At 39.3% G+C, this 25086-nt stretch overlaps 2 protein-coding genes across 2 annotated transcripts; both read left to right on the top strand.

Moving 5' to 3' along the window:
* Positions 1–4: 4 nt before the first annotated feature.
* glrx3 (glutaredoxin 3) lies at positions 5–1593 on the top strand. The gene has a single exon (XM_079163961.1). The coding sequence runs from the start codon at positions 19–21 to the stop codon at positions 994–996; it is 978 nt and encodes a 325-aa protein (XP_079020087.1). The 5' UTR covers positions 5–18; the 3' UTR covers positions 997–1593.
* A 1600-nt stretch (positions 1594–3193) lies between these two features.
* On the top strand, positions 3194–14465 carry lta (lymphotoxin alpha (TNF superfamily, member 1); the record flags this gene model as incomplete). Its single annotated transcript, XM_079164440.1, has 6 exons — positions 3194–3307; positions 3733–3872; positions 4292–4362; positions 5331–5465; positions 5621–5719; positions 14107–14465. The coding sequence occupies 6 exons, from the start codon at positions 3194–3196 to the stop codon at positions 14463–14465; spliced, it is 918 nt and encodes a 305-aa protein (XP_079020566.1).
* Positions 14466–25086: the final 10621 nt, after the last annotated feature.

Below are 25086 nucleotides of genomic sequence, written 5' to 3'. Positions count from 1 at the left end.
GCACAGAGCAAAAGAAAAATGGCGAATCTAGTGGAGGCGACAACAAATCAGCAGTTTGAAGATTTCTTAGCCAAAGCTGGGAAATGCCTGACTGTGGTGCATTTTCAGGCAGCATGGGCTCCTCAGTGTGGCCAAATGAACGACGTGATGGCCGAGCTGGCCAAGGAACACGCGCACACCACGTTTGTCAAGCTGGAGGCGGAAGCGGTGCCAGAGCTGTCGGAGAAGTATGAAATCAACTCGGTCCCCACTTTCCTTTTCTTCAAGGCAGGGGAGAAGGTGGACCGCATGGATGGAGCTCATGCGCCGGAGCTGACCAAGAAGGTGCAGCGCTTTGCAGTCGCCGGAAGTCCAGTTGGAGCCGCGGAGAGTAGCGCCACAGACATCAACCAGCGGCTGAAGAAGCTGATCAACGCGGCGCCATGCATGCTCTTCATGAAGGGGTCCTCGCAGGAGCCCCGCTGCGGCTTCAGCCGGCAGATAGTGGCCCTGCTGAAAGAGCACAGCGTCCAGTTCAGCAGTTTCGACATCCTGTCCGACGAGGAGGTCAGACAGGAGCTGAAGACCTACTCCAACTGGCCCACCTACCCTCAGCTGTATGCGAACGGGGAGCTGGTGGGAGGACTGGACATAGTGAAGGAGCTGGCTGAGTCTGGGGAGCTGGAGAACACCTGCCCGAAGGCCGTGACCTTGGAGCACCGGCTGAAGACCATCATCAACCAGAGCCCAGTCATGGTGTTCATGAAAGGCAACAAGGAGGCTGCAAAATGTGGCTTCAGCAGGCAGACACTGGAGGTTTTGAACAGCACCGGGGTCGATTACGACACCTTTGATATTCTGCAGGATGAAGAGGTGCGTCAGGGGCTCAAGACCTATTCTAACTGGCCAACCTACCCCCAGCTGTATGTGAAGGGAGATCTGATCGGCGGTTTGGACATTCTCAAGGAGCTGAAGGAGAGTGGAGACCTGGTGTCAGTGCTGAAGGGGGAGTCGTAGGTGGATTCACCACCAGAGCCAACAAGAAGCCACTGCACATGCCCAGATCGGCCCTGTGTCACTGATGGTTATACACACAGCGAGGAAGGGAATAAAAGAATTTATGGAGATAAATATTAGATTTAATAATCAATAGATGGATCGTATGGATACGTTCACATTCTACTTTAATTCAAAACATAAAACTGCATTAAATGAGATTTTACTTTTGAAGTTTTTCTCACAGTAATTCTTGAAAATACATTTTAAGAAATGTTTAAAGTGAAAGTTAAGCAATCCCTGTGCTTGGCCTGAGTTTATAAGTCCCTGTCTGAACAGCTGACTTGAGTTCATGTTGTCTTTATTTGTTGGGGTTACATTTGTCCTTCCAGTATTCACAGCCTCAGTACAAACAGGTTTATATTTAATGAAGCATAATTTACCCAGCCTCCTGACTTTTCATGCCATCCTGTCCACACTTTCTTCACCTGAAAGACAGAAACACTGTGTTTAACTTTATCCAATAATCAGTCTGGTTTAAATACTAAATCTAAGTGCCACTTGTTGATAGAGATACATTGTACGTCAATAACATTGTGATTGAACAATAAAAACACTTAAGATTTGGTGTTGTTTTTGGTGCTATACTTCCAAAGCTCGCATGTGAAAAATCATTTTGTAGAATCCACGGGAAACCAAACAAATCCCATATTCAAAAACAGGAATACAACAAGTCCTTTAATCTAATATGTCAGAGGAAAGTGTTTCTGTGACCGTACATTCAGCACATCCAGGGTTCTTAGCTGCTGTTCAACTGCCATTCAATTCAAAGTAGTATTCAACGCAACGGGGATCAAATAAAGTGAACAGCCTCAAAAATACAAGCTTCGTTCACAAAGGTAGTAATTCTCTGCACCTCATATTGTGAATGTCAGGATGGAAAAGTTTTTTACTGCTCAACTCATTTTAGTAGTAAATGTACATTTTAGTCTGCAGGACCTAGAAGTAGACTTATACATGGAGGAAAAGATTGCAACAGAAAAATTAAGTTAAATATGATTTGACATTGCATCATATGCACACTCTTTGTAATGTAGATGTCCATCAAAGATAACAGAAACATTTGCAGTTGTGATTCATTTGAATACAATCCTATCCCCATGACGTGTGACAATCAGTGGGTTTGATTTAGGACGCCATTGACATCAAAACATGTGTTTTCTGGAGAACTTTCTACAGCTTTAATGTGGGCAGACAAGCTTGTCGTGTGACACCACCGTGTGGAAGTGTGTGTCGAATACATTTATAACCTGATCTCAGTTCAACCTCATGATAACGTGTGTTACAGCTGAAACGGTTGGTCAATTAAAACTAAATTAATCAAATATTCTAATAATTATGTAAGTAGTTTTTAAGCAAAAATATACTAATTTCAGGTTGTCCTGAATATATATTGCTATTCTAAATATCTTTAGACTTATGCTTGGACATAACTAGCAACTTGAGTGTGTCAACATTGCGGCTGCATGAAATTGTTAGAGGCATTTGTTTTTCAACATTATATGGACAAAAAGATTGAATGATTGACAGAGGAAATAATCAACATATTGTTCCAGCAATTTGGCTTCTCAAAACCTGACGAAGACAGACAAACACTAGAGTAGGACGACTTAAAAAGTAAAGTCAGCTTCAAACGAGTAGTAATCGAGCGTGGGTCTTCTTCTGCCAGGACAGAGCGAACTCAAACAAATAAGCAATGCACTGTTTGGTTAAGTATTTCGAAAAAGTGTACTTAAGGTTGCAGCATACTAGTTTACTTGCCGATAGTAAGAACTGTTCTATAATTAACTGTTGCTTTGTTGAAAGGATTTAAATGAAACCGCCACCTCCTACATATGATGATGACTCAGAAGGCCTCATGAAGAGGGCTTTTACGTGAGTTTCTCCTTTGAGCAGATTTTGGAACATGAGTAAAGCTTGTGTGTGAAAGAACGATTCGTTTGACTATAATTGTGTTAATCCTAAAGCCACCCCATATTTAACCCATTACTCACCTCACTGAGAGATCAGGGGTATTGCAGCAGTACATGTTAATCATTTCCCTACACCCCCGTCTTTTAAAGTCACATGTTGGAACAAACAAATTCCTGTACACAGGACCAACAGACATTCTCATCAGGTTCACTGTATTCAAGTATTTGCTCTTGAGGTTTCAGTTATGTTGGATATAGCGTTGTCATATTTTCTCTATTCATATGGTTTGTTGTATCAGGTCTTTGCTCCTTGTTTAGTTCCTGAGCTGTTGTCTGCCAACACTGTCGACCACCAGCAGGTGAGAAACTAAATGTTTAGATGTTCTGCTTATCAAAATGCAAAAGGTACATGTTTACCATAACTTATTATAACAGAGTGAAAAGCATTTGATCATTTCTGTCACTTACCAGGGTTTTCTATGACACATTTGTGATGCATTTAAGCTAATTTTAATGCTAGTCTTAATATATACCCTTTAGTTAAGTGTGTCTTGTGAACAAGTAATGCACTGGCATTTCCAAGTAACCGCAGATACGGAGAGATTTATCGAGATAAAAACTAAACGTGGCCACACCGGCACACTTTCCACCTCCTCTGTTCTTTCCATTAGTGGTCTATCTCTCAAGTTGTGGGCTTATATCTTAAAATAGGTTTTGTTCCTGTACCGTTGCTGCAGCCTCACACTGTCATGCCACCCCCCCGCTGTGTCTCCGTCTCTTTTAGTATCTGGGGAAATGGTACTTTAAAGCAGCAGTCAGTCGCAGAGAGGCTGACATTCAGAAGTTCAAAGAACTGGACAACATGTGGTTCACCATTGAGGAGCCGGTCAATGACACACTGCTGCTGACTGGACATATGCGCATGTGAGGCAGCAAATCCGCACGCACGGACACCCACACACCCACACACAAAGAACACACAACAAGAATATGTTTCTTAACACACATCGTGTGGTAATGAGGTTAAAGGACCACTCTTGCAAATATCCTAATATTAATATAAACATTGTGGTTTTGACGTGACATTCATCGTGGCAATAACTGATCCGATATGCAGGTTTTAAATGAATTACATAGCAGTTGGTAATGAGTCAAAACAGTACAGTGTAAATGTGGGAAGTGAAAAAAAGAGGGAAGTGATGTTGAGAATGTGTAAAAGGTGTGAATAAATGTTTTAAAAATGATAGTCTTGATGCCATGTTTATCTTATTATGTCATAATATGATGAAATATAAAACTGCTACATGCTAAATGTGTATTTATTTTCCAAACACTCTTTTTAGAGGAGATAACTGCATGAAACAGACCTGGACCTACAATATACGTCCTGAGAGGGATGATGTGGAACTGGAAGGTGACAACAAAACCACCTGCATTCACAGATGCTCAACTCACATGTGCACACAGAAGAGATTAATAGATGGGAATTTTGAGACAGTGTTAAAATAAATATAACAACGTTACCCCAAAACATTACAGGGATTCAGTAATATTCCCAAATTCTATTCTTAGCAAGGTGGGAAAACCCCAGAGAGCTTATGTTAGAACATCTGTAGAGCTTACTGAAATTAGTTTTGGGGTGGATTCTTCGGGTTTTCAGGCACCTGAATGAATTCAACTTGTAAAAACTTCACATCAATAGAGTTCAAAACTTGTCACGTCTAATTATTCTATGCTCACATTGTCTCATGTAAAACAAGTAGTGTCCTACTGACTGGAAACAACTTAACCTCAACCTACAACTTAACTAAAGATTATTTCCAAAATGTACAATTTTTATTGTTATTGTGATCTCTACAGCACTTCCAGTACAAAAAAGGAAATTCAACAAGTGTGTACCAAGAGGACAAAGAAGGAAAGTACCTCTTTCAGTGACACAAATTACAACAAAAGGCTGTTTCCCATTTCTAGTCTTTGTGCTCAACAAAGCGAACTGGCCCCTGGCTGCAGCCTAATTTAAAATAAACGATTGTCTCATTTAACTCGCTGCCAGAAAGCAAATTAGTGTATTTATTCATTTAAGACAGAGCCTCAATATCAGGGAAATAAAACAAGATTCACCTTTTTAATTCTTAATGTCAGTTGATGCTTTGCATTTATGGTGCATTCTCCAAAATATACTGAACAGCCAGTAAGCCTGGAACTGTCTGCTCAACCCAGTTGGTAATCCAGCCTTGACCAAGAGCACCGCAGTATATTGATCAACTGATCAACTAAGATAACCTTGTAGCCTTTTAGAATATACTGCAGAATGTTGACCTGTGTCACTCACACTTGATTCCCATGTTGCTGCAATACTCGTGTCTTGTTGTTTGGATGCAGGAAGACCGAAGCGGAGGACCCGGCTCTTTAGCGGCAAGTGGGCCAACTGCCCCGAGTGCATCATTTTCCAGGAAGTAGAACCACCTTTAAATGAGACAGACTCTGAGGACTCCCTCAGCAGATACCTGCTGTATGGTAAACCACCTTTTTCATCTTGGGATGAACTATTTCTTTAAATAACTACTACCTCCGGAAAGGTTCATTTAAACAAACAATTATGACATGCGATTGTTGTAAATCAAATTGTCTACTGCATCAACACATGAAAACCTCTCGGCCTTTGACTGTAGGCCGGCAGAGTGACGTCGACTCTGATCTGGTGAAAGCATTACTGAAAAACCTGGCTTGTCATGACGTGTCGGCAAGTGTCATACCACCTCAAGAGAAAGGTTTGTCGTTAAGATAAACAAAGAGAATAAAAGATGATGCTTTTGAATCTCAGTGTTTCTTGAATCTAACAATTGTATCTCCCTTTACAGAGTTTTGCACCTAAATATTAACATTGAGGTAGGCATAAATATCAGTTTACTTCCATTTTCATTTGCATGGTTTTTCATATTGTACTTGGTCCGTCCTTGCTGACTGAAATAACGGTCTCTTGATTCGACACATGTTTCCAGGATGTTGCAGGAACCATGGAAATCCTGGATGACGATAAAATGATTCCATGTTGTCAATGTGTAACGTTGAAACAAATAAAGCAAAAATACAAACATGTTGTTTTAGTCACCTTTCACAATAGTGAATCATAATGAACTGTTATTTGTGGTTCCAAAAATATGACGAAAAGCCATGCTGAAAAGGGAAGCCATGATGTTGTTTTGATTGTTTGCTCATCTACTCATTATTCTTGTCACTTTTGGTCCTTAAAGCCACAGGCAATATAGCTTGGTTTGAGAAAAGAAAATCACCTTTGTGGGGGAGGATCCACCCACAATCACCCAGCAAAAACCCCGGGAATTCCCATGATGCTGTTTTGATTGTTTGCTCATCCACTCATTATTCTCTGAACAGAAATTCCTGTTCACATAACTTGAATGAAGGCTGCAACTGTAAAGCCATACCATATCTTCCTGCATGTATTAATAAGTAAACAAACCACAGTCCCTTAGTAACACATATTTTTGAGATTGGACAGACAGGAGACTGGTGTAGCTATCATAGTAAAAGAAAAAGTACGGGTGTTGCGCTGGTGTAAATGTGAACTGACTTTGTATTCCAAAAGTCGTAAAGAAAGCAAGGGAAGTACATATAATAAGCCTTGGAGGGCGGAAGTGGATGAAGCCATGAAGTTAAAGTGTAACCGCGCCTCTGGGACACTCTAAGAAGTAAAGCGAAGACGCCCACAACGAGGCATTAGATTGGTCAAAACTACACCTGGTATTCAGGGGCGGTTGTCGCACAAAATAAACACTGCAATGTCTTGATGTATGAGAACACATAATCAGAACTGTGAGTTATGTGGCACTAAACAAAGTGACATAATGTTCTTGTTGGGCAGAGTTGAAGTTTGACGTGATGACTAATGACCTAAAACTAAAGAACAACTTGGGTTTCTGTATGTCGTGTCTTGGGGAAAACAGTTCTTTATTTCTGACCACATTGACTTTCAATTTGTGTCAAATCCTTATAGAGTACAACCTCCATTCTTATACACTGACCTCTCGTAGCTGATGGGGAATTATGTGGAGACACGAGAAAAGCAGAACTCATACTTCTCTTTCCATCAGACAATTTAACCCACAATTAAAGTTGAGATGTACTGGAGACAACAAGTGTGTTCCCTTTGTTGTTTTGAGTGGGGACAGAACCTAACAGCCCACATACAGTCTACCTGTCTGTCATGTTGAGTGTGTAGCTGTGCATGTGTGTGTGTTCTTCACAGAGATTAGGATGGAGAAAGTTGGTGACATTTACATAATCCCGAAGAACATAGACTGGTTAGTTGGGGATGTCCCATGAAGCATGAAACCAAAAACAGTAACTCGAAATGGAAATTGACCCTCTCACTCTCTACCTCACAATGTTTTCAAAACCTAAATGCAACTCTCACTTCTGGTTTCATACCAAGATTTCTCATGTCTACATTTGAAATAATGTAACTTTGTTCCTCTTACTATTAACCCATTCCATTACCTGTAGCGCTAGTAATCAATCTAGATTCTAGATGGTTTGAGCTGCCGACTGCTGGAGATATCGGCCGTAGTGAAGTTGACCCACTCCTGAATAGAATGAGACTATCCACAGACCTTGTTGTGAGCAGTTCATGTCTGTTGTTAATCTTGATTAACTGGGTCCTGATTTCTGGAAAGTGACATTGCTGTATAGTTTTTCTATGTATTTATTGGGAGTTTGAGCATCCCAAGCCAAAGGCCATACAGTCCTATGTTAATGAAGGCAGATATGAATAGCACTACAGGTAAGAGGAACAATATGTATTTTTGATTTTGGGGAGAACTGTCCCTTTAACTGTTAACTTTTTCTGTTAAACAGAAAACTTTGCCAAGAGTTTTACACTTGGTGCTTGGTGCTGTTATGGCATGTCTTACTCACACTGTCCTCTTGGTTAAAAATGTCAGTAATTTGCTATTTTATCAAATAAGATCAAATTAAATGCATGAAACCTGTGCAGTTCGTGCCATAATTGGATCGTCAGGAACAGGAACAAAGTAACAAAATCTTTAAATCTACAACAAATGTAAACACCTGTTTAGTTTATACTTCTTTCATTCATAAAATATGTGGAAAATCCTGCAAATATTATTGCCTCATAGGTAAGAAGAGACTTTCACAAATACCCATGCCATTGATGTGCATTTTTCTTTCTACAAACTAAGATCAAACCTCCAACTTTGTGCAATTTGTCCTTTACACATTACATCTACTACACATGTGTTTAGCTGATATTGTTATTGAGGCTTTCATTGAGAAAATAGACTCTGAAGAGAAGCAGAATGAAACAGCATACAGCAGCGTGTCAAAAGGAATGTCATAGTGTGCAGCACTCAAGTGTATTTCCTCATCACATCGGCTCAATTTAGATCAAATGCGTGTTGAGAAGAAAAAGTCCCGTCATAGTTGTCTGGTTGTGAAACTCTGTCAGTGACCTATGAATGTGGGTAAACACAAAACACCTACAACAAACAATGTGTCAGTGGGGGGGCCGCACCACAGACTTATTTCTTTATGTGTCACTAAAACACTGGATAACATCACATCTTATTCCACATACCTAAACTTCTTTACAATTAAAAAAGAAATATTTGACTTACTTCCATTAACTTTTTTTATTCTCTTAAAAGGGGAATTGAAGGCGTCCATTTGTTTCCATATCAAAGTTGTACTATCTGAAACAAACATTTGATTAATCCAATAAAAGTTTCACACCAGTTGTTAACCCCCCCCCCCCCCCCCCCCCCCCCCATGCTACACTTTGCAATACACAAGTGGTGCCACCTACACATCATAGCCTCTCTCCTCCTCCTCTGTCCAACCAATCTCTCTCTACAGAGATGTCATGTTCACTGCATTACCCATTAAAAAGGGAAAACCCTGTCAACCTGACATGTCTCTCAAAGAGGAGCAGCAGATGACTTTGGAGGCTGACAGTGCAACACACACTGGGTGAGTCAAGATTTAGTTTCTCTCTTAAATGTGTGTCAAAATATTGTTTGTAAGTACAATAGTCTTTATGATTATTGGTTTTCAGTGCTCTGCAGATAAGATCATTACTGCTGTTAAAAGATAAAGAAAGACATTCCAAAACTAAAGTATGTGTGTAGAGGAGAAGAATATATCGATCCAGGTCAGCCATAGTTTTAGTATTTCCGCAGTATTTTCCGCAGGGTCATAATAACAAGGGAAATAATTACATGTTTTGGTACAATTTGAAATTTTGAGCATCAAATGCTCTCCACAGTGGTCAGGTGTCAAATGCACCAATAGTGGTTAACCTGTACAGGACACTCAGTACAACTGAGGATGTGATGTAGAATCACCTACTTGATGTTTTCAGTAACCACAGTTACATGAAGGATGCTGCTGTCCACTATGATTTAAAATACTCCTTTAAATGAGCATTGGTTCAAAGGTTTTTTTGTTTCCACTACAGAAGATAAATGTTTTTTCCAGTTTAGATTTTCTCTTAGTATTCATCAGAAAGAAGCAAATATAATAATTCTAGTATATTTGTCAGTTAACATAACGCAATGTTAACATACAATGAGAGATTAACTCGCAACTGGTCTTTTCACTGTCGAACATGCTGTACCTGAAATGATCAAACATAGTGGAGTGGAATGTAAAGCGGAGCAACGTGTTTGTAAAGTATGCTACTGGAAATTACCCACAGACCACTGCAACATTCTTGTTTAAAGGTTTTGAGTTTGATTGACGCCCACTTGATACACAATTCTGGGTCAGTGGTATTTCAGCCGCCTCTGATGAGTTACAGTCGCTGTCATTACAAATGAAACAAACTATACACTGAGGGGCTACTCTTTGCACGACCAACAAAAACAATAAAGAGAAATACTCTCCAGAGGTTAAATCCAAGAGAAGCAGCAGCATGGTGGCTATGAGCTGAGGACACATTTACCCATAATGCAATGGGTGCAGTTAATCGGACACATGTGGCCTTGTTGCTGTGTGTGTTATACTTGTCAGGTCAAAGTCTTACAGAAAACCTGTGTCGTATTTTATGAGTTTCGACCTTTATTGTTAAAGATTGCTACAGCTTCTCTGTGATTCATTAGGAAGAGCTACACAAGCAGTGAGACAGGGTTTCAGTTTTCCTGTCCACTTTCTAACTGTTTGGACACTTGTGGTTGTTGCCTTTGCATAAAAGCAATGATGTAAGATATAATCAGACCTTTACTATTCTCATGTAATACCATATCGTACTTCAAAGTTTCGTCAGCAAAATATACTCACTGTGTCAAAATAAAAGTACTTGCTCCAGAGTAAAATGGCCTTTGACATTATTAGATTGTTAATACTGATGCATGAGTGTATGAGCAGCAGTTTCCTGTTGTAGCCGGTCATGGTGGGGCTAATTTTAACTACTTTATACATTTAGCTTGTTTAGTCCTGTGGGTCTCAACCTAGAGGTCGGGTCCCTCCAAAGTGTCACATCATCAAACAATTAAAGGGAGAAGAAGAAAAGCAAAGCTCTCTACACAAATTTATTTGGTTGTATTTATTTTTCTTAAATCTAAATTGTAATAAACATTGGAAAATGTTACCTCTTTTGGACCTCAAACAGTTATTACAATGAAACCATGACGTTTTGAAGGGAAAGGTCTCTTTGATGTAACTGCTAACAACTCTTATCTGACATACGAAATGTTCTTCTTCGCTGATTTAATTTCCTTGAAAGATTTGTACGTTTTTCATGTAAAACATGAAGTACTTCAAAATATATGTACTCAAAAACAGTACTTGAGTAAATGCATTGTGACTTTCCACCAATGTACTCTGTTAGCTGCACCAGTTGGTGAGTAATATTTCTTCACTGTTAGTCAAAACTACAAAAAAGGAGCCAAGATGTAAAGAAAAATAGGACAGACGGTGGTATGGCGCTACAATCTCCTCAAATATGACAAAAAAAATGATGTGTGTTTGTGTGTATTTGACAGAATGGAGGGTGAATCGAGGTCCTCTCACAAGTACCTGCTGCTGCAGGTGTGGTGTGGTATGCTCACTGTGGCCATGGTGGTTATGGCTGCATTTCTCATTTCAATCAAACCAAGATCAACTGAGGTCAGTACATCTGTCACAGGGGAAGAGAAAATTTAATTTCGATTGATATTCACTGCTCAGGTGGCCGTTTGAGGTGTCAGCTGTTTGTAATCGACTGTTTGCTGAATGACTCAATACTGATGAAGTCAGAGCAGTTTAGACTAATATGTTAGACTGCATAGTTTTTCTCATGTAGCTGATACATGAGCAGAATGTATTTTTGTAAATGAATGCAATCACATGTGAAGTCATGTCTCAGTTGTACAATTACACTTAAAAAACATGAGTAATGTGTGATTAATATTATTGTTATTTTATCAAAAAAGAAGCGTGTTTTATGCCGTTACAAAGCACTTCCTGTCTGATCTCTGTCTCTGTTTCAATAAGATTTGTTTCTTCAAGTTAAGGCCAGACTCCCAGTAGCTGCCTCTAAATGGAAGCGACAGGATCTGAGCTATGTTTGATATACTCAATGTAGTACATGCCCACTTCAGGGGTGGATACAATAACAGAACACCTGTGCAATACCATGCAATTCATTACAAACATCATCATAAATGACAACTACAAACCTCTTTGACACAAAGTAGGACACTGGCTTACCTCATTTGAATTTGTTCCCATGGAAAAGATGATATTTTGGAGACGCATGGTTTTCCCTGACACAAAATGTAACTTGTAGTTCTCTATTGCCGGTTGCCAGTGAGACAGCAAACGATGATGGTTGTTTTGCCTCTTTTCTAGGAAGAAGTCCCAACACTGAAGCCAGTTAATGTCATTCCAACAGATCCAACATGTACGTTGAGTCGATGTCAAATGTCACTGTTCACTTCAAACAATACCTTTTAAAGTAACCTCACATTATTGCAAAATTAAGATTGTATGAGTGTTTTAATAAAAACAATAAGAAAACGCCACATTTACATGAATCAAACTGGATTTCAACTCAAATCTTTTCTTTTACAGTCAAAAGTATCGTGGCTCCCTCGAAGTCAAGAGGTAAGTTATTATGATTTCATTACCAATATCTCAGGTGGCATCTGGTGGTGAGGTTGCAACCAATCGAAACAACGATTCTTATGTTTAGGTGATTATACACTTAAGAAAACATACTTAATAATATTATATTTGATTTCTGACAATAGATCCCTGGAATGCTATCACACTGTTCCTCTAAGAATAAATTACAACAAACTGAAAGATATCAATAAGTAAAATATACTGTGAACATTGTCACAGCTATCGCATCATCAAATAACTCTTAACTATGTGGTTTTTCAGGATCCTCTCTCTCATACATCCAGCTAACCAGGAGTAAGTACACTTCCTCTTCTGGTTAATATTCAGATTAATTATCATCGCTTCTTCTTGTGTGGTAAATTGATGTGTTTTGATGATTATGAGTTTGTAAAGAGAACATATTGTCACGTGTATATTTTTAGATAGCTGTAGATGGCATGTGTCAAAGTTACTTCTTTACTCCTCTCCTCGGTTGTATTTTTTATGAGCTTGAGAGCAAATCTAAAAATGTCTTTGGTTTACGGTGTATGTTCAAATGTCAGTGTTGTTGTTTTTTACCCTGGAGAACTGGTCAAGCGTAAACATTGAGATGTCAAGATGAGATATGTCCAATGCCCGCAGAAATATTTTCAGCTTTCTAAAATCAACAGTCTGTGTCAGGTTCTGTTGTCAGTGCCTAAAAGTTCAAACAGCAAGAACTTCTTTCTCGAGCTGTCATCTTACCCTCACACAGAGAAAACTACATCATGAAAAAAGAAACAGAGATGCCACTTTTTTGCCCAAAGGAGTCTCAACTGACCAAAATGCAAGATGGGTTTCGAGTACAAGCCCTGACTCTCACTTTTTACTGCTCTCTGTTGCTGTCATTGGGCCTCTACTGCATGAAGAAAAAAACTGCTTCCACATTTGACGCCCACAGATGCCGGGTGCAACAAGTTCAGACATGCTCTATGGGAGCTGCTGAAAGTCATTCTGAGAAACGTGGGAAGTATTTAAGTGAAGCAGATGATGACACAGCAGGTTGAGAGGAAATGGCTGTTTCAGAGAGTAAATAACAACAAAATAACTCCCAATTTAAACTTATAATTTTAAGTGAGATATTCAGATTTATTTATACAGTTTAAAGTTACAGGGATAATGAACATTTCTAGACATTGCTGTAAATGTGCCAGTTTAGCCACCTTGGCTTCATTTCAACTGCAGTCCCACAGTCCCATTTTAGACTCAGAAACAGATGGGTTTTTGGGGTCTAAATAGGGTCCCTGAAAACACATTTTCTTAATTAGCTTCTTGCTACGAGCGATGGGATCCTACATGAACAAACGTTTTTCTGCCAAAGTTGCAACAGTTTTTGTTATTTAACATGAAAGACTGATGTATTTGTGTTTTTGTCCTGGCTTTTCTCATTGCTTTAAAATGGGGTTCAGGTGATGTCACATATCTTCAGTGAACCATTTGTTTGCACATGTTAAAAAGTTGTGCCACAACCGTGTCTACATTTCCACTTGAAAATTAAAGTGCACGGTGTATTTATCACTCTCCAGTTGAACAACTATTATATCTAATAGGTGTAAACTAGATACATTCATACACAATGCATCTGCATGCAGGCACAGACTGAGATAGAAACACAGCTCTGTTATGTTTCCAGCCTCATGCATTGTGTTCCTCCCACCACACTGCTTTTTTCCTCTGTGAAGTGGGTTCCTGAAACCTCAACAAACCCGACGCTGAGCTGTAATGTGGGCTGCACCGAATGAAGGTATAATTACAGCCCAAAGGATGCTCAGTCGGCCAAAATTAGCCATTAATTTAAAGATCAACTTTGTTAAGCTGATGTCTTTTTCCAAGTTGAGGTGGAAATTTGAGTGTGAATTCTTCAAAGGGCCTCGGTAGATGACAGAACTACAATCAGAGCCAAAGAGCTCTCATATGTCACCACCTAAAAGTTTCACGAGCGAGGTGAAATTTTTGTATAGCAGAGCGATTAAAGAAACGTTTGCCAAATCTCTTACAGCTGTGGAGAATCAATTTTGGCATAACTCACCCCCCGGATGCCAATCCTGCTCCCTCGTCCTGCGCAACAACTCCATCCACTGCACCAGGAGCAGCCACTACTTCCTCTACGCCCAGGTCACCTTCAGCGAGCACCATGAGAAGAGTCAGACCAAATCTGTGATTTTGAAAAGAAATCCAACAATTGGTAAAGCTGTTAAGATACTGGTTGAGGGGAACTTCCCGGACACAACAGAGGGTTCTGTGTGGGTGGCCAATATTGTCAGCCTGACAGAGGGAGACAGTGTCAGCTTAGATATTGACGGTGACTTTAAAAAACACTGCTCGTCAACATTCTGGGGTGCCTATGAGCTTCAATAGCGTGGCAGGACTCCAGGATTTGGTACTATACAGGGGTTGGACTGGTATGGTATAATTAGTAGGCCTATACTAATTTGTTTCTAGAAAGGTTGTTCAGCTCCTGTATTTTCTTCCAATATTTTCTGCCAACTATTCATTCAAAATCACAGGGACTATTATAGAATAAACGTTTTTGTAGGGTATCATGGAACACTAAAATGCTAAAAGTGCCAGGGTGAAAGGTTTTAACCACAGCTTTGACTGACCTATTAATAAAAAGGTCACATCTTCACATCCTATTGACCTTTGGACAAAAATATCTTGGCAAAACAAATTACTGTATCATTCCAACCTGAGCAAAATCTCTATATTTAAGTAAGTCACCTGGTTCTGACTCTTACATTTGTGTGGTGTTTGGTGGTCTTGTAAAAGTTTTAAGCTAACAGCATTGTAAATTAACGTAAACTGTGACTGTCTGTTTGTTTTCACTGCTATGGTCTTGTGTAATTTATGAAATATAATATTATATTGCTGTGGTTCGATTTCCAGGAGGGAAGGCAAATTAAAAAGTAATAAAAATCGTTTTATTTTGGAACCAATCTACTGACTTTTTATTTTCAGCCGCCAGCTGACCACATGGTGGTGCCACCTTCCCCTAAATAAGAGGGAGTCACCCACTCACCATTATTTCCACGTATAACATTACACAGCCTGATAACACATTCTAATCATCGAATAAATACAAATTCCCCAAACCACATGGATGCCTGAGAGAAATCTCAAGAGTATTGTTGAAAAACACTGCCAACACAAAGCGTAGTACTCCTCTCATTGTCCTAGTGCTAACAGTGTACACACATACTGCACAGTACGTGATGCTTTACAACTTTAATTAGGAGTTGCATTGAGCGGCAGGAGCAACAGGTGCAGAACAGGAAGCCACATATTTGGTGCAACATCAGCCACACTGTTTCCCTTACAGCACATCCACAGATGTATTTGAACTGAAAACACCCTCTGATCAGACTCCTTGGCGGCAGCTCGGATCCTCTAATGCAATAAGAGTATCTTAGACTCAATGCTGAGTGCATATAAACCAGTCACCCATAACGTTAATGGTGTGTCTGTCTGACCTTAGCACTGCGGTCCTTCAACTATATACTAATTAAGCTGCTGATATGTCTCTGCCCAGAAATACACAGCAATTCCCTGTTTATTAATGGATTTTAAGCAGCTTGATTGCGATTTATTTGCCGAATTGAACAGGATTAATCATTACAGCCAACATGAAGACTTTTAAAAAGCTCATAAGCCCAGAACCCATTTGACAGCAATTAAAGTAATTTGGTCAAATGTCTATACTACTTTATGCAGGAGAACTCTGATTTATCAAGACTAAGAGGCTACAGCCATGCTAGCTGCTCTTTTCTTCAGCCCAGTAGTGCAATTTTACCTCTATATTGCCCTAAACAATTAAACAAAGGAGCAACTAAAGTAATATAAGTGTCTGTAATCTCAATTTACAGCCATACTGATGTATAACAAGTATGACATTTACCCTGCTCACCATCTTAGCTTAGCGTGTTAGCATGCTAACGTTTGCTGGTGAGCACTTAATTCAAGGAACAATCTGGGGATGATGGGAATATTAGGTGTGGGGTCTTAATCTATAGTTGAACCAATTAAAATTCAACAGTCAACGGATCCTCTAATGCAATAAGAGTATCTTAGACTCAATGCTGAGTGCACATAAACCAGTCACCCATAACGTTAATGGTGTGTCTGTCTGACCTTAGCACTGCGGTCCTTCAACTATATACTAATTAAGCTGCTGATATGTCTCTGCCCAGAAATACACAGAAATTCCCTGTTTATTAATGGATTTTAAGCAGCTTGATTGCGATTTATTTGCCGAATTGAACAGGATTAATCATTACAGCCAACATTAAGACTTTTAAAAAGCTCATAAGCCCAGAACCCATTTGACAGCAATTAAAGTAATTTGGTCAAATGTCTATACTACTTTATGCAGGAGAACTCTGATTTATCAAGACTAAGAGGCTACAGCCATGCTAGCTGCTCTTTTCTTCAGCCCAGTGTGGGGCTCTATATTTACCTCTATATTGCCCTAAACAATTAAACAAAGGAGCAACTAAAGTAATATAAGTGTCTGTAATCTCAATTTACAGCCATACTGATGTATAACAAGTATGACATTTACCCTGCTCACCATCTTAGCTTAACGTGTTAGCATACTAACGTTTGCTGGTGAGCACTTAATTCAAAGAACAATCTGGGGATGATGGGAATATTAGGTGTGGGGTCTTAATCTATAGTTGAACCAATTAAAATTTTGACCCGAGATGGAATAATATGAAAAGTTAAAAAAGGGTCGCCAAAGTTGTTATTTCGTCCTACGGGGAACAATGGCGATACATCCAATTGTTGTCGCGAAATTGTACTGAAAATGACCGATCAACCTCATAGTGGTGCTACAGGAGGAGTCAGGGGATCACCAAAGTCTCAGGATTCATCCTCTGGGAACAATGAATGTATGCATATATGTGCAAACTGGTATGGCAATCAATCATGTCATTGAGATATTTCACCTGTAATCCCGAGAGCACTATAAAGGCCATTCATGAAGCTCTAATTCTAGCCTTCACTCTCTCCTGAACACTGAACCTAATGTCTGTCCAAACTCTTCCCACTTTCAAAGATACCTTCACTGTCTTGGTAAGAAACTTACATAAATCCTCACAAAGAACCCATGAACACACACTCACATGCAGCATGAAAGGCAAGCTGACTTAATATCTCAGAAGTTTAATCACTGTGTGATTCACCCACTTTGTTGTCGACACTTTATAAATAGGATTAACTTGACTATGTGACGTGGCAAACATTCCCTTTGTGTGAGGCCCACTCTTGCCCTTCAGCTGATCAGTGTTCACACGTCCTGTCGACATGTGGGCCACTTTAAGAGCAGGATTCAGAGAAAGCGGGGAGCATGACATCACCTCCAACAGGTATCTTAGGCGGCGGACTTCCTCATACATTCACCACAACACTTGCTCCTTTGTTCTCTTGTTCCTTTGTAGTTCTGTAGGGATTGTTTGTCAGGCTTGTCATTTAAAATCAGCTTCTAAGCCAGGACTCTGATGACATTCTGAGTTTTACACGGAAACAGAAATGTTCTTCTCTACATGTATTTGGTTCAGCCCAAAAAAATATAATCAAACAATAAACAATGTGGAGAAGAAAACGAGCAACGGAATTTCTGGCGGTAATGTGAGATTAGCATAAAATAATGGCATGTGATGGTGTACTGTATATTGAAACATTTCTTCTGCTATCCTGAGCACTCAAGAGAGGGTTTTTATTCCGTTTATGGGTTTGTAAACCATAATGCTCAATTTGCAGGGCATTTCTGGTTTGTATCAAATAATCACATTACCTCTAATAGTCTCTTCTTTCATTCTTCCAGGCATTTCTACAATTACTGCCAGAGAGTTCACTTTTATTTATTTTCACAAAGTCTCTTTTACAAGTTGTAGTGTTAAAATGTATTATAATTATCTTCCATTAAACTTTTATATGCAAACATTCTGAGAGCAAAACAATATATACTTTTTAGAAGGTGCAAATGTTGCATAAATGCGGCTCAGCTGGCAGCACGCTAGTGGTTCTAACAGTGCTGACAGAGCAAACAGCGCTTGCCTGGGGGGGGGAACCGGAGGGTGCGCACTACACTCCCGCAAGGACGCCGTTGGTTGTAACGTATCAGCACAATGCAGAGCAACTTCATTCTCTGCTCAGGTAGACATTACTCCACTATATCTTTACATGACAAATGGATTTTTCTTGCTCTATTAATGCTCTGAAAAACAGAAATAGTATTAAAAAATAAAGGGTCAAAAATAAAAGTACTCATTCGGTGGCAGAGTGGCCCCTGTCAGTGTACTTTGTTATATTTTTGGATTATTACTATAACACATTAATGTGTAAGCAGCATTTTATTATTGCAGCTGATATAACTGACAGTTTCTTGCTGGTGGGTAGTTTAATTTATAAGAATGTATCAGGTTTTATGAGCTCATCATGTTTTAAATGAGAAAAATGCAAAAAAAGTTCCTCAAACTTGTACTTGAGTAAATGTAAACATGAGTAAACATGTACAGCTACTGTACATGTTTTTGTTAGTTGTAATCTACAGTACGTTTGATTTGAAACAGTACTTTTGATAGAAAAGAGTATTTTATCAAACCTAAAGGGAAATTAAAGTGTTACAGCAGATATCATTATTCTTATTAACATAAGAAACAAAAACAAATAGTTATACAATCACGTTATACACAAATAACTGAAATAGACTAAAGTTTTAGTTGCTATGCAAATTACCAGGATGATTAAAATATCTGCATCAAGTCATCTCATCAGTGTACACGGGTAATAGTTAAGACACAGATCGTGTGTGCGTGTAGACACGGAAAAATGTCACTTCCTCATATGTCCTTCACACTTCCTGCCTCATGTCCAGCTCCATCAGATAATATTATCTGTTTTTAAAGTATGCGTATTGCATGCATTACTACAAAAGAAAGGGGAACTCATCTATGATCATTTCCTATGTCTTATCGGTGACGATAGTCGTCAATCATCAGACTTTAAGTCATGATGACAGGATGTGCATCCTGTATTCCAGTGTGGTTTTTCTGTATATTTTTGGGCTAATTTCATTGTGGCTTTAGACTCATGTGCGTGTTGTTGAACCATCTGTTCATCATGTGATAGCAGACTACTGGGGGAAAGTGTTTACAAATGAAGGATTTTTCATTGAGAATCAAGCTGTAATTTTAGAGTTTCCAGTCTGAGGAAGGAGGAATAATTGCCGATGAAATTACACTCATTTGGGCTGCTGCATCATCATTTGCAACAACAAAATCAACAAACCATCTGGCCAAAAAGATCAACAAGGCAACAAGCGTAGGAAGAATCGACTGAAAAACATGAAATTTATGAAATTCAGGACTCTATGCCCTCAGGATTAGAGAAGTGGACCTCGGGCTGGAATGTAACATTTGAATCCCAGAGAACTGGGTAAATCTAAAAGACAATGCTTTGTGCCTCCCTCCAAAAATACAGTTGGGATCCCCTTTAGCAAGGCACTTTACCTCCAACTTCTGCTAAAAGACTAACAACAGATGTGAAACTAAAAGAAAGTATTCTCAAAGGTCAAAGATCGTATCGCTCCTGTAACAGGGCTGCATGTCTGAGTCACACTGACTGCATCTGTACACATTCGAACTGAAACTGTCTCACAGAGTCAAGACAGATTTCATTGTTGGTTGAAATCCATGATCGTCGACATTGTGTATTAAAATCCTGTTACCCAAAGCTCCCAGCATCAAAACCAAACAAGGCGAAGCAGCTTTTTAGTTTCTACAGGAGTTTCTGCCACTTCCTGAATACTTGAGGTCTGCTGAAACCGTCAGCTCATTTAAATCAGTGCTTAAAAAAAAATATAGTTTACTGTGCCTTTCCAAAAACTGATATACATAACTTATTTTTAATCAGTATGTATTTCTTTGCTCGTTTTTTGTTTTGTTTATTTACATATGCTTGTTCTGGCTTTTTGTTTGTGGTCTTTTAAACACATTTTTTTCATGTTTTCTTAACATCTTGTGCTTAATGTATTCCTATGCCCTCGTAAAGCACTTTGCCTTGCCTTGTGTCTGATGGTGCTATAAATAAACTTACCCTGCCTTACAATAATGACTATCTGTGCTTTATCATGGTCTCAACATAGCGGCCAGTGGGTGAACACAGCGGAGCATTTAGCAGCTACACAGTCAGACATTTACTTCAGGATTTGGCGGAGATAAAATTGGAGCTAAAAAGAGAGTGAGTGTTGGACTGACCTGCTTCAGAGAGAAACATGACTCCAAATGAATGCAAAGTTAATGTTGCTCCGTTCATGTAGGATGTGTAATGTTAACATTAAAGAGGCAGCTGTTTGCTAATAAGTTCCCCGCATCATCTTCATTAAGGATGATATGTAACAGCTGTGTATACAGCTTGCTGCACAACTCTCCAAGTGGCCAAAATAAGTCAATCTATCTATGTACGCGTTATGGACGAAATGTAACCATTTCTGTTTGGCTCTTGACTGGGGCTGCAACTAATGATTATTTATCATTTTCACTATAAAATGTCTATAAAATGTCAGATAACAGTGCAAAAATGTCCATCCCAGTTTCTCAAAGTCCAAAAACATCTTGTTTTGTCAGTCAAAATGAATCCCAAAGTTATTCAGTTTAATATGCTATTAATGTCTGGTTTGATGTATCACAAATGATGTGACAAGCATTAATTCCACCGAGACAAATTCCAAATGTGTTGTTGCATTTTAATTAGGGTACATTTAAACCTAAATTAGTGCAATTTTGCCACTGAAACATAACTGATATAGAAGATCAGTTTTTAATCAACTAATTAGCCTGCAAGGACTGAAAGCAGTCAATCAGTCAATTCATTAAACTTTATGTCTGTACCTTTCAAACAAATGAACTGCACTTCAAAGCGCTTTTCAAGCGATTGACAAAACTTCAAATTTATATAGATAAACAATAAAATGTTGATACCACAAAACAGATTAAAATAGATACAATGATATATAAATGATAATAGAATAAGTACAAATAATAAAACACTACATAAAGTCATCAGGCTACTTTCTTCACACACACATACACAACATTTAAGCTATATTTTGTATTACATCACACACACAGCAACTTTCTAATCTCTTCTTCCTCTATTAATCTGTTATCTCAAAGGTCATTTCTCCCACTGAATCCAACACATTTCTTATCACTTAATTTATTTATTTATTTTATTTGACTGGGTAAACTCCCTGAGTTTAAAAACAGATCATTTTATGGTAAACAGATAAAGTAAAATCCCAGATTCAGATAAGAATCTTATCTGTTGGTTTTCTAAAAGCTCCCGACAGATGCAGAGGAGGTAAAACACCTAATAGTAGGTGAAGCATAACTTCTTGGTGGCTTGGCGGAGGTTTGTAGGCCACCAGACTATACAGTCTAGATGCAGCGGAAGCCACTTTGCATTTGTGGTGAAACCTCATTTTAGCCCAGTTTATTCCCTTACACATCAACAGCTCTCTCTCTGAGCCCACACATGGCAACACTGAAGAAGGAATGATGAGAGGGAAACCAATACCCCCTTGATGTGGCACCTGTGATTGTGTCACCAAACAAATCTGAAAATGAAACTTTGTGGCAGAAACGCAGCATCTTGTTCGCCTACAACAGCTTCCTTCCTCCACTTCCTGCCTCCTTGCCCCCACCCCCTTCTTTCCTCCATCCTTTCCTTTCCTTTCCTTCCCACTCTGATGTAATCTTTGCCTGAATTGTGGTTGAGCTCCGCTGTGTGATGACCTCACAATCCTGGGATTTCATGATGCAATCCAAGAGCCAAATCTGCAAAGAACAAAAGGTTTTTTTTCAAAGTGTTGCAGATATCGCAGGGGGAGTTACATGTGGGAATATGTCACCACACGATTAGAAAATAGCTGATAATGATACAGGCACACAGGGAAAGGAAAAGGGCACCCAGATATGAGGGCTCAAACTGGGCAGGTTCGGTTACCAGTTTTATATTCCCCCGGCTCCATGAAAAGGGCTAATTGTCTCTTGGAGGAATCCAGTGGGAGTTTGTGAGTTACATATTACAGATGACCTCTGACTGGGAAAGTGTGTGTTTTTGTTCGGTTGGAGAGGTTCAACAGATTGTACAGCGTGATAGAAATTACACTGAATGAATGGCAGACAGGCATGGTCAATTTGTTTTAATTTAAAACAAATGTAGTATGTTTGACAAGAGAGAGAAGCATCAACAAAGAAAGGGAACCAAGTGCGGCATACTTTTCTTGGTCTGCTGAGTTGTGTCCATTATGTCCTTTTGATTTATGATGATGATGATCCATTTCTCCCATTTCCTGGGTGCGGTCTTCCCCCTATTTTTCATGGAAAATATTGCATATATATATATATATCCTTTAAAATGCACATTTATTGGTTAAGACTGAGGTTTTTGCAGGCACCAGTAGAATTTTACAAAGATACAGATCACTTTTTAACACGTCTACTGATATATATCCAAGATACAAAATCCTCCCGTTCAGGAATTTCATAACCTACAAGGGTTAAAGATAGACTCTCCTTAAACATGTAAATCTTTTCACATGACCAGAAAATGCTTGAAGGATGAGCATTCACGTGTCCACATAATCTCCAACACTGCTGTTGAATTCTTTATTCATAATGTGAGGGGTGATGAAAAAGCTAATTGAATTCTTCCAACTAAATTTAACTAAGTTTGTGCTGCATTTAATTTGGATTCCCATTGTACTTGAACATATAGAGAACGAATGTCTTTATGGCTCTGTAAACCCTATCATGTTTATTTTTTAAAGAATAAAATTGGGACCTATATGGCCTTACTGTACAGGCTGAGGTCACCGGATATCATAACCATGAACTTCATTTGGGGAATCTTCTTATGAATAATCAAGAGGTGGTGGGTGAGTTAGCAGGAGGAACTGCAAAGAAGCAATGTATCTATTTGTGTGTGTGTGTGTGTGTGTGTGTGTGTGTGTGTGTGTGTGTGTGTGTGTGTGTGTGTGTGTGTGTGTGTGTGTGTAGGTGTGTGTGTGTATGTGTGTGTGTGTGTGAGTGTGTGCAAATGATGATGATGATGATGATGTCATCCAGCCACATTTTGCGGTTTGTGTTTGCATGTTGGAATGAAACAATGCGACACGGAGGTGAGATATCACCGCTGATTTCACACAGGAGGAAACAAACACACACACACACACACACACAAATACAGCGTTAATATTTATTCGTCGAAGCACTCGAGTCCTGTCAGGTTTCCAAGATACACAAACACACAATTCACTCAAAGCCACTCTTCGGCCTGACTGAGCAAACAAACAAAACAGTCATTGAAATGCAATGGGGAGTGAATGAGAAAGAGATAAGTGTGTTGCTAAAAAAACACCGGTGGATAAAAGCAGAACTATAAGTGGACATTTCATGTGTGAAGAAAAGCCCAAACACTTTTGAAGTTCAGTCTCGAGAATAACTCAGTCAGGTGAGAAAGTGAAATGGGGAAACAGTGGCAGAGACAGTTTAGCCAATAAGGAGAAGTGTAAAAACCAGTTTGTTGAGTTGCATCGTCTTTCAGTTCTGAAACAGAAAGACGAGCGCTGCCAAGTTTTGATTCAAAACTGTTTTCTCTTTTGAGACTGAGACAGATTCCAAAAATAAACTTGTGTGACGATGTCATAAGGAAAAAGTGACATTCATCTATACATCTATTTAAGCATATCTTTAAATGCTTATCTTTTGTTTTCAGGTGTTTTCTTTGTGTAGTCGTGGATATTCTAATGCAGTCAGATCTCTTTTGATTAGATCTTAACCTTAGTTAACATGACTTATGGTAATACGTTGTAAATCATCTGTGTAAAGCGGATACCTAACATTGAGTTTACAGCCAGGTATGTGGCTCAGGACACTAAACCTCTGCTCATGCTGCAAACATAAGGATTTAGCATTTAACTCACTAAAATGTAGCAGATATAAGTCTTTTTATTTGTTTATTAACAACTAAAACTTCTCGTGTGCACCGAAAAGTGGGGGCCGGTCTATAAACACAAAGGGATCTAATAACACAAGATATGTCTTTATAGGACGAGTCATAGTTGTTGACACATGCTGTACATTAATACGCATAAAACTGTCCTTACAACAACTCTCTCGAGTTATATAAATCGTCTATTAAAATGTTCATAATGTGCTTTTGACTGCTAAATAGGGGCGGTTAAAGTAAACTGTTACTAGAATAGTTGATGAACAGGTGAATTGCTTACAGAATCCACACATTTTTGTGGCATTTCAAAACATCCCGTCTGACCATCTAATTGTGGGTGCAGCTGTGGATTCATGTGTAAACCTCAGCAGTTACAGACAGAGATTACATTCTGTGGTGGCTCGAGTCGGTAACAAGCTCAATATGTGTTTATAACTTTGTGTCTGTCCCAGTGTGTGTGCAGTCTTTTTGTTTGCGCATGAATGTGTGTGTGTGTGTGTGTCTGTGTGTGTGTCTGTGGTTGTGTTACAACACTTTTTCAAAAACCCAAAAGTAGAGACCAACCACTTTCCCATCCTGAAACCTTGACTCCCGTTGGGTTCCACGCTCTGGTAAAACTCCACCAAAGATTCTGTGACTTTACTTTCCCTCTCGGCCGCGGCTCTTTTCTCTCCGTGGCCCAGGTCGCTCAGCGCTGCTGCTGCTGCCTCCTGTCTCCACTTTCAGAGTGACATCACTGGAGTTTCCCCTCTCACAGAAGCAGCAGCCACAGCATAAATACTACAAGCTCTCTGGCAGAAGTTCACTCTTAACACAATAGCAACACAAAGAGAGAAGTATCAACAGCAGAGCACTGGAAGCACCTGAAGACAGACACAGTCCAGTGTTTAGTTGGTAGAATTTTCATTTTTTTTCTTCTAAACTGCACTCAGTGGAGACTCGTAAGGTCAGTGTTGTACACAGT

Source organism: Pholis gunnellus (genome assembly GCF_910591455.1).
Source record: "Pholis gunnellus genome assembly, chromosome: 8".
NCBI classification, from domain to species: domain Eukaryota; kingdom Metazoa; phylum Chordata; class Actinopteri; order Perciformes; family Pholidae; genus Pholis; species Pholis gunnellus.
This window is presented reverse-complemented; position numbering and strand designations above follow the sequence as displayed.

Bases quoted from the DNA above. Each gene is read 5' to 3' on its own strand.
- glrx3 (XM_079163961.1), top strand. From the start codon at position 19: ATGGCGAATCTAGTGGAGGCGACAACAAATCAGCAGTTTGAAGATTTC.